Consider the following 10055-nt stretch of genomic DNA (forward strand, 5'->3'; position numbering starts at 1 on the left):
TCCATGGAGTTGCAAAGAGTTGGACACGACTGAGCACAGCAGACTCGGGACAAAAGTGCCTCTGCTTGCCCCCACACCCACCTCACCCCTGCCTTGGGCTGAGCACATGAAGGCAGCAGGCATCCATCTGCCTGCTCCTCAGAGCTGGTGAACAAACTTGGATCACTTTCTTGGCATCTAACAAAGAAACCCACAATGAAGTACAGTCATTATTCCAAAGTTGTTTTTATTTCAAATCCATTGAAAGAAATAAAATTATATTTAAAAAAATAGTTATCTCACAAACTGAGGAAAGCCAGGAACAAAAGAACAAGTGCTTTTTCCTGAGAGGCAGACCTAACAGCTACAGAATGGACTTTTTCCTTCCTAGCTTTTGTCAAACAGAAATTGTCTATCTCTAAGGCATCGAAAACACTCCAAGTGTTTCAACTGGTTGTTCAGGTACAAAGCTTCAAACCTTCTAACGGGGATTAAGAAACATCAAAAGCTGCTATGATTTCCTTCCTTTTAACCTCAAGCATTAAAGTGTACATACTTCTACTTCTTTATGTAAATTTGAGAATTTCACACTCATGACCTGAATTTCAAAATTCTGGTCATATTTTATTAAAATCTTACTACTTCTTGGTTAAGAATGTCCAAAGTATGAGCTCACATCCCAGTAACTAAAAGGGGCCAGACAGCAGGAAGCACTGTTCACTGGCAGCGCCTGCAGCCAAGACCAGGCAGAAAGCACCCACCCTGGAAGACTCAGATGCAGCGAGAGATCTGTACTGAAGCCTAATTCCTAAACCACTAGACCTGCCAGCAAAGGCAGACCATATCCTAATGGTTCATGTGAAACCTACAGAACAAAAAAGTTACAAGTCATTTACAGTTCCCAAAGCTCTACACTTGCCCATTCCCCATACTTGGTTTCCCTCCATTTTATACTGATAAACCTATCAAATGAAAAACTTTCATTCCCAAACACTTCAGTAAGACAGTCAAGACGATGGTTAACATTTTTTTTACGTTATGCATAAAACTGCACGACTGCTTGTGCTAGTTCTTATTTGCATAGGTAAAAGGAAAGTTTGAATCAATTATTCCAAAAGTTCCAATCTTATTTTCTTATTTGTAATAACTGAGTACATTCCTGATGATTTCCCTAAAGCTTCTTTTCCAAGATCGTTAGGTCACTTCATATAATGGGTAATGATAAATTCCATGTGGACATCCAATTCTGAAAGATACTATTTAGTAAATAAAGAGATTAAAATGTCTGCAGCACTGCTTATAGATGGTTGAAGATTCAGGAGACCTAACTGCATCCCCAGTGAGGTGCTACTGAAGATTCAGCAGGATTCTGGGGCATCTCCTAGTTATTTAAAACCTCTATCAACCTACAAGTTGATCAATACTCCAACCAAGGTAACCAATGTTGGACCCTAACAGCAACCCCTATCCTGTCTCCTGGCTCTATCAGGAGTTAACCATCCTGGGACGGTGGCTCTCATGGGATAATACTGGGCTCACGTCACATGCAGAAGGGACTCTTGGCCTTTGTTAATGGCTTTGCTGAGCTGCAGGGCACTGTGATGTCTTCTGCTGACCAGAAGGGCAGAGACACCACTCTTGATCAACCTGAGGGTGCAACTTGAATTACATCCTGGTTACAATGTCCCAGGTTCTGGTATGAAACAACAGTGTGGCCCAAAATGACCATGTTCAAATAAGATAGCTGGTAACTTTTTAAGTCAGATGTGACTCCGTTTCTTGTCACCAGCCTGGGTCATCCAAAAACAAAAACTGAAAGAAGAAAACAATAAGACGCCAACAAATTTGAGCTAGAATTGCGTTAAAGAAAGAGAAACAAGGGCAATCAAAACTACCAACACTGATATAATCCAGATCCTAGAAATTCCCATTCCAGCGACTACCGCTTTTTAGTCTCAACAAAAATATCAATATCCTGAGTTTTATCAGTATTTTCTTGCTAAAATAATTTATGGGACATAAATGCATACAAATGAATAAAAAGTGGTACAAAAGTCTGGAAGAATATAGCCCACTAAGAAATGTCACAAAAACAATATAAAAAGATGTGTTTAAGTGAAATAAATTAACTGTTAAACCTTACACTTTCAAGTTTTCTTAGGCTATTATTTTGGGAAATGGCATGGAGTTGACAGTGTATTTTTCTAATAACCAGTTGGTTAAGGTCAAATACAAGTGATCCTTCACAAGAAATTTTTGCTTTCAAAATCCTCGGCCCCACTGCAATGTATCTGAACACAGGATAAACTTCCTGCTGAAATTAATATTCAGAATCCTTATCCACAATTTGGGTGGACATAAACTGTTAAGATGCTTTGATTTACTAACCAGGCTGTGCAAATGGTGTAAAAGAAAAAAAACCTTACTAGCATCTGCAGAAACTAAAACTGATACGGAGTTTCTCTAAACCAGTTTTTTTTTTTTTTTAATTTTAACAAAACAATGCCAATCCAATAACCCAAAGATATCCCAAGAGTGTAATTCTAATATACTTTGCTTTTACTTTTAAAAAACCTATTTGCTTCCTAAATGCTGTTTCTATTTTTAAGCCAATTGGCTGCATACTGCCTTTAAAATGCAATGGGGTTTATGTAACTTGTCATCACTATTCAAAAAACTAGTATTTGTTGGGTAAAACAGTACTAGTTACACTGAAACAGGGTTTATGCTATACATAAAATCACTCCAAATTATAAAGTGATTGGTTTCTATAGCCCTAAGCATTTTAATACATAATTTAGAAACAAGTCACAAATGGATGAACAGAGATGGCGTTCAGCTTTCTTTTATCCAATTAACCATATCCATTAAAACCAAGACTCTCCGCACGCCTTGCCAGTTCCCCATTCCTTCTGTCAACCTAAAAAAGAAACATTTTTTTGGGAAGTCAGCATTTATTAAGAACATCAAGGTTCCAGGGCAGTTGTTGTGTGTGTTTTTACCATATACCTTTAAAAGTGTTTTTTATCCCCACAAAAACCCTTTCATTTAAAACCAGATATTCAAGTTACACAGCTAACATTTTTAGCTAATCAGCTCTCAGGGCTGACCCCAGAAAACAACCTTCAATGGATCTCTGAATAATGGCGGTTCAGCCGCTGATACAAGAGGTGTAGGTAGTCACACCTACAAATGTTCAAGCCACAAGGTGTGAAGTTTGGAAGGGGTGAGCTTTACTGTCCTGCCTTATCAGGATTTGTCGTATTTTCAGTGCTGCTGGGTTGCACGTTATCTGCAAGGTTGTGTGCGTGCTCAAGAAACAAATCTTTCAGTACACTTAATTCCTTAGTCAGCAATTTAATTTTTGCTTCCAAGCGTTCATTCTCTTCCTTGAGCTGATTGACTCTCTGCAGCGTATCCTGCGCTTTCTGCTTGCTTTTCAACCGGCTCTTTTTCACAGCCATGTTGTTCCTCTCCCTGCGCTGACGATACTCGTCACTGTTGCGATCCATGGGTGAGCTCTTTTTGCTCTGCTTGCTGGGAGGCACAGCTTTGCCTCCGCCCCCAGGGCCTGCGGGCACCAGTTGAGGAACCTGCTGTAAGCCGCTGGCATGAGCCTGAGTATGGATGACACTTATTCCGTTCACGCCCGGGGTGCTGTTCTGCTGCGATACCTTGCTCATTTGGGCACGCTCCCTTGTCAACACAGAACAAGCAGAATGAAGACAAGGTGATCAATGGTTTCCACACTGAACTGCCAAGAAATCTTCACATGTACCTATTTAAGAAAAAAACTGCATTAAAATAGTGGAAATGACAAGATCAAATGAGATCAAATTCGCATGTACTTAACAGCAGGCCAATATTAACTGACTATGCTGAGAAGTGTCAACAACTGCCAACTGTCCCCATGTTTCAGAAGTCTAAGTCATGTAATTTAGAGAAGTAAGTTAATACATACGCACCACACAGCCAAATTTAACCCACCTGAATCCCTGAGGGGACTGCCCATCTGTGACTGTTATCAAAAATGGGAGGAAAAAACAAAACAGTATCACTAATTAGGTAGCACATATGAATGACAGCACTTGGCAATCTGCAAGAGAGAAACATGAGGTATTTCGTTTAAATAAAAAAAATATGAGCTCAATGACAACAGGAGAAACACAGTGCAATAAAAGAGGGACAATGTTGCAACTGTTGGTTCAAGTCAAATTAGAAGCCCGGAGCAGAGCGCCCAGTCCAGTCTCCTGAGGAACACTGCGCTACCATCCCTGCCTGGTCCGTACTCTAATGTGCAGACTGAGCCATCAAGGACTTAACTGTCCTCCCAAAGCGTACCTGTATGGGATATTTTGAAAATGTGTTTTTTTGGCTTGTTTTTATTTTCCTAATGACCTCGAATGCCAGTAGTTTACAGAGATTTCCTAAGTTATTTTCTTGGCTCATTGAAGAGCTCTGAGACACCCAATTTGCTTCCCCATCTCATCAAGCTTCTAGTGTTTTCCTAATTCTTGACATAACTAGTAAACACATCTAAACACTGTCAACCTGGTACCGCAAGGAGAGAAACAAAGGCCCTGATGATGCATCCAGGGAGGTGCAAGCCGGGAGTCAGGCTGGACCAAGAGCCAGGGCAGCGGCAGGCCTGCACCCGCCCGACGCTGCGCAAGCAGCACCGAGGACATGCCACATCTGCAGTGCTGCCAGGAGAAACAGAGTCACGGTTACTCTGAATCCAAGCTGGTCCTGAAACCGCCTCAGATGCGTCAAAAGCAGACCCAGCCTATCATCACGAGGCCACTTTAAGACAAACTGAGTGAATTATGCCCACCAAGAAGTCACAGCACTGCTGGAAACTGAGGAAGCAGTGCTAGGAACCATAAAACGACCCCGTGCTCTTTTCACAAAACTGCATCAGTGGAAAAAACCTGAAACCACAATTATAAATGAGTACACCTCACAATTCTTAAGAAAAGCTTCGCCCGAACCTTTAGCGAGTCATTTCTGTATTGGCCTGTTTTTTAAAAGGCCATATATCATTTCTTTCCATTGTTTTTCAGGCCACACAGGCAGTCCTGAGCTAGAGGGTCATCTGTTCTCACTTCGGTACTAAGGAAACACCAAAAGCTTCCTTCCAAACCATGATGGATATCTACTCCAAGTTTATATTCAGTAATGAATATTTCACAATTTCCCCTGATAATTTATCATGTTGCCTATTTTTTCTTCCAGTTGAAAAGTGGCAGTTCAGTATAATTTGCACCACACTTAGCATTAACAGTGTTACTGACCATCTATACTTTTGCTTATCTACTGGTTTAAAGTGAAGTGTTTACTCAATTTTTAAGAACTTGTTTAACATCTCTCCTGGGATTGTCTCAACAATCAATGATTATGTTCATCTTATTTACCTTCTATATACCAATTGGGTTCTTAGTCTTTAAAGCTAATCCCTAATAAACTCAGAGATAACAATAATCCAAAGAAGTAGAAACCAGGAACCCAATCGATTCTCATCCTGGCTCGGACATCCCCTGTTCCACTCTGGACACACCCCTTCCCTCTCTGGGCCTCCATTTCCCCCTCTGCAAAGGAGGGATGTAAAATGCCCTCTGACGCTGACAAGATACCATGAACTTCAGTTACCAAAAACACTTATTAAAGACTCCAAACTTAGTGAAGTTCATGCCCATTTTTGTTCTCAAAGACACCAGATCAAGGAAGGGCGCTTTCACCTCAGTCTGACTCATCTTGCCAAGGTACTAGGCTGAACACAGCAGACAAGGTTTTGAAAATGCGTCCTTGGCTTGTAAAACAAACAGTAATCATCGAACTGGTAAAAAATGTAAGAAAGAGAAACTGGGAGATTAAAAAAAAAAGGAGTTGTTTTTATTAAGTTCCCCAAACAAAGACAAGTCAAGAAAGTAGTGCTCAAGGTGAAGAGTTATCCACCATGGAAAGGGGGTCAAAGAGCTAAATGGGGCTAAGACTTACTCCAAACAGATTACCAATTTTATTTTTACACTGAGTAAAACAGCTACCTCTAAATGCTACATACAGTTTACAGTTCTGCAGTTTACACTGTTATCTGTGCTTCTGTTTCTTTCACAAACATTTATTGAGCACCTACAATGGAAAATAAGCTTATTTCAAATCTGGATGTTCAACCCTAAATGAAAGTCTGGCTCCCACGTGGACAAATGCTATTCCAAAGTTCAGTCTACAGGAAGCAGGGCGGCACCTTGTTTCCTTGCTGTGAATCACTGCAGCAGGAAGCAGGAGAAAAACTGAAAAGCAGCACTTCTCAAAAGCATAGTCCCCAAACCAGTGGCATCAGCATCCCCTTGGTAGACATGCAGATTCTCAGGCTGCCCCAGATGGAGGCATCAGCAGCTCCGGGAACAGGGCTAAGCGCTCTCATCTTGACAGGACTCCCAAGTGACTGATGACACTGAAGTTTGACAGCCATTGCCACAAACCAACCACAGATCTTCAGAAAGATGGGCTGAGTGGGTACCATTTTTTAAATTCAAATTTCTTAACTGACGTTCATTCAAATCAGGGATACATTGAAAACTCAAAATGTTAGAATGAATAAAGCAAAATCAAAACTGTCTCAAGTTTCACCTGGGACAATAAATGTCTCAAGCATTTTCCCAGCCCTCTTGTCATTTTTTTTTTCATATATATACAGTGAGATATCCCTCCTCTCCTTCTTCCCAAATAAATGTTTAATTCCAATTTCCCCAATGAAGATCTACACTCCAAAATATTCAGATATTTGTCCCTTCATCCAAATCTGTTCAAATCATCGGTATTACTGGTATCAACCCACCCGTCTCCCCCAAAACACCTCACTCCACCACCCCTCTCCATTCTATGCCACGGTTACCTCAGGCTGACATCACCTCTCAGGGGCACAGCCTGCCCTGCTTCCGCAGTGTGCCCTCCAACCACTGTCTCCAGAGCAATCTAACACTCAAACCTGAGCGTGTCGCAGCTGCTCGCTGAACATTCTTCTGTGGCCTCAGCACACAGAGCAAATCTCCTCTGGCGCAGCCCCCTTTCTCATCAGCCCTCAACAACACTGGAGCCAGCGTCACTCCCCTAAACGGTCTGCACTTTTTGCTTTTGTCCAGTTTGTCCCCCTAGTCTCTCTGTGCATGCCAGCTCCAGTGTGGCTCCCCGGAGAATAAGCCAGAGGCAGGCCTCCATCTTTATCATGATACGCCCAGCTTCCAGTGGAGGTGCTCAGGAAACATTTGTTGAATCCAGTCTCAAACGGCTAAGAGAAAACGTTTATTTAAGTGTCTTATATAAAAATAAGATTCTCTAGCATTAAAATCTCTTAAAACAACCATAATTAAACTGAGTGTTACTAAAATACACACAGTCTTACGATCCAAAGTTCTTGGTCGGTCTTAAAGGTACACAGGAAGATTAAAAACATTTGCTACTCCAGTCCCCAGCGCATACAGTGAAGGCCATTCACATCTGGTCTTTGCTTCATTCAGTTGAGAACCTTTAACTTTGTCCAGTTACGTTTCCCCACAACCTCAAGTTCTTAGGCATGTGTTGCCAGGGTTTGGCAACTCAATACTACAAATGAAGATAAGCTGTCAAACTTAATACACACCCAAGTGAGCAGGATTTCTACATATTTGCCATGCTGGCTTCATGACCCAAAACAGGGGTCCGCAAACAGGTATACTCCTTCAGGGAGTAGATAAGTGGTCCCCTGGAGTATGAAAAGAAAATATCTTTTGTCTTTTTTTAATGTCATCTTTTTACTCTAGTTTTGGTGTCATTTACAACACACATGAACTATTAATAACACACCACGCTGCTTATAAATATACGTCTTTTAGAGTCATGCTCTTTTTCCTTTTTCTTTTTACTGATAGGTCTGGAAAACCAAAAAGGTAGGAGATCAATGTACCTATCAGCATAAGAACTCACAGAAGCATCCCCTACTCCCAGCCTAAGAACACACAATAAACATGGAATTGTGACTACCTGTGTTTACCATTTCTGTGATCAGGTGGGGCAATCTTAGGCCATAACACCAAATTCAGCCACATGAATTCTGCCCTATTCATCTTTACCTGGGACTCACCAGGTGCTGTTTAAATCCCTAGGGATGAAACTCCCTGTCCAAGATCAGACAACTTTGCTGAGGGTTATGACATGATCTTGAGAAGTTAAGAGGATATTCTGGGGGTAAAAAAAAAAAATGAAGTTTAGGTTCCACCTATGTTTTTCAGGCAGGTATTAAAATGGCTGAATCTGCCGAGTGTGCCCACCAGAAGTAGGACTCAAGAAACTGAAAAGTTCTTCAGCTCACTAGCATCCTGTAATTATTTAGCCTTGTTTACACCAAGTTTTTCCAAAACAGTGAATCAACTTTAAGAACAGCTTATCCCAAATACTACTCAAGTAGTAACAGCTGACCAGATTTTAACTTTTAGCTATCAAGGACTTTTAAAGACTAAATTTCTTAGTAAAGCAAGCCTCCATAGTATTTTATTTCAAATGTGTCTCTGAGTATCCATCCTACCTGAATTAAAGGATAATCTCTTCAAACAAGACTTCAACTGACAGTGTATCCCGGGAGAGAGAACTACCAACTTTTGGGTAACCCACCAATGTTAAACACCTTTCTGAAAAGGACACATTTTATGTAAGATGCTAGATGACAGCACAAACCTCAGATCAGAGGAAAGCCAAGCAATTAAACCTTCTGAAGAATAAAAACCCACAAGCTTACTTCGAAGAATAGATTCTTTTTCCCCTCAAACATGCATTTCCATCCTCTCCCCCTATACACCTCCGCTGGCAGTTTTCCTGTGTCCCCTCCAAACACGCTAATGAAGTGCTTCATTTCTTGCCCTCCTCTTTCCTATTCAACTCGTGGTGGCTGCACGTTCATCGAACCTGTGCTCAACAGTCAAGGCAGGTTATATATTCGAAGCACAGCTCCATAAGGAAACACAATATTATTTGAGTAAAGTCACATATTTAAAATCAACTGCTTTCCCTGCCTGCTTTTCTACTAACTTCTGAAGAGGATTCCTGGCTGCCCGACACCAAGCCGTTTAGGACGTGCAGGGAATAATCCCAGGTGGCACTCAATAGGACGCGATCCACCTTCTGCTATTCTGGGAACACCCTTTATCCCCAGGGGCCAATACGAGCCAGGCTAGTCACACTGCAGAAACAGAGGGCCGGGTTCTGGAGCGGGGCACAGCCGGGCTCCCATCCCGTCCCGGGCCGGCAGCAGGGGCGCCGGGGGAGCGCGGGGGTCGGCGGGTGGCGCCGCGGCGCTGGGCCGCGGCCAGCGATGAGCTCAGCGGCCCCGCCGAGTGTTGCCGGCAGGTTGCATCAGACGCCACGCGGGGCCGCCGCCCGCGCCGCGGGCCGCGCGGGGCCTTCCCAGCAAGCCGGCTGCCCAGGGCCGGGCCGGGCCTCCTCGGGCTGGGGCCGCGCCCACGCGAGCGGCCGGCGGCGCCGCGGCCTCCTCCTCCTCCCTCAGCCCGTCCGCGGCCTCCTTACCCGGCGCCTCCAGCCCGCCTGCTCCCAGGCGGCCTCCACTCCAAGCGGCCCCGCACGGCGCGGCCCGACCCGACCCAGGCCTCGCAGCCCGCGAGTCAGCCAGGAGCGACGGTTACGAAACCGGTTGCCTCCGCCCGTTCCGCCGCCGCAGCCACCACCACCGGCTTGCCCTCCTAGCCGGGTCCGCGCGCGCGGCCGCTGCCGTCGTGACCAATGGGAGCGCCGCCTTGCGGGGGCACGCCCCCCGCCCCACGACGGGCAGGACCATCAGCCAATTGAGGGAGGCCTAGGCGCGGGAGGCGGGCACGTGGCGGAGGCGTATCCCACGGCTCGGCGGGGCGGGCGGGGCCGGCAGGAGAGGCTGCCCGGGGTTCCCCGGGAGAGCGCGCGGGGCGGACCTCCGAGGGATGGCCGGCCTGCAGCCGGGAAGTTTCGGTGGAAGTTGGAGAACCAATTAGTAGCCTCGAGAAGGGAACACCTGTCTTTGGAAAGCACAATTTCCTGAGATGATGTTTTGAATC

The 10055-nt window shown here is 44.3% G+C and overlaps 1 protein-coding gene across 2 annotated transcripts; it reads right to left on the minus strand.

The window, feature by feature from the left end:
- Nucleotides 1–201: 201 nt before the first annotated feature.
- CEBPG (CCAAT enhancer binding protein gamma) lies at nt 202–9731 on the minus strand. 2 transcript variants are annotated; one of them, XM_088830675.1, is made up of 3 exons: nt 9535–9731; nt 3967–3997; nt 202–3757 (listed from the first exon to the last, which is right to left on the minus strand). In XM_088830675.1, the coding sequence occupies exon 3, from the start codon at nt 3660–3662 to the stop codon at nt 3213–3215; it is 450 nt and encodes a 149-aa protein (XP_088686801.1). In that variant the 5' UTR covers nt 3663–3757; nt 3967–3997; nt 9535–9731; the 3' UTR covers nt 202–3212. The 2 variants fall into 2 exon arrangements, with proteins under 2 accessions (XP_088686801.1, XP_088686800.1); XM_088830674.1 differs by lacking the exon at nt 3967–3997.
- Between the last annotated feature and the right edge of the window lie 324 nt (nt 9732–10055).

The sequence above is a fragment of the Moschus berezovskii genome, chromosome 22 (assembly GCF_049115385.1).
Source record: "Moschus berezovskii isolate FMDL1 chromosome 22, NW_MosBer_1.0, whole genome shotgun sequence".
In the NCBI taxonomy this organism is placed as follows: Eukaryota; Metazoa; Chordata; class Mammalia; order Artiodactyla; family Moschidae; genus Moschus; species Moschus berezovskii.

What these genes read in the sequence shown, in the direction of transcription:
- CEBPG (XM_088830674.1), bottom strand. Translation starts at nt 3,662, where the DNA reads ATGAGCAAGGTATCGCAGCAGAACAGCACCCCGGGCGTGAACGGAATA.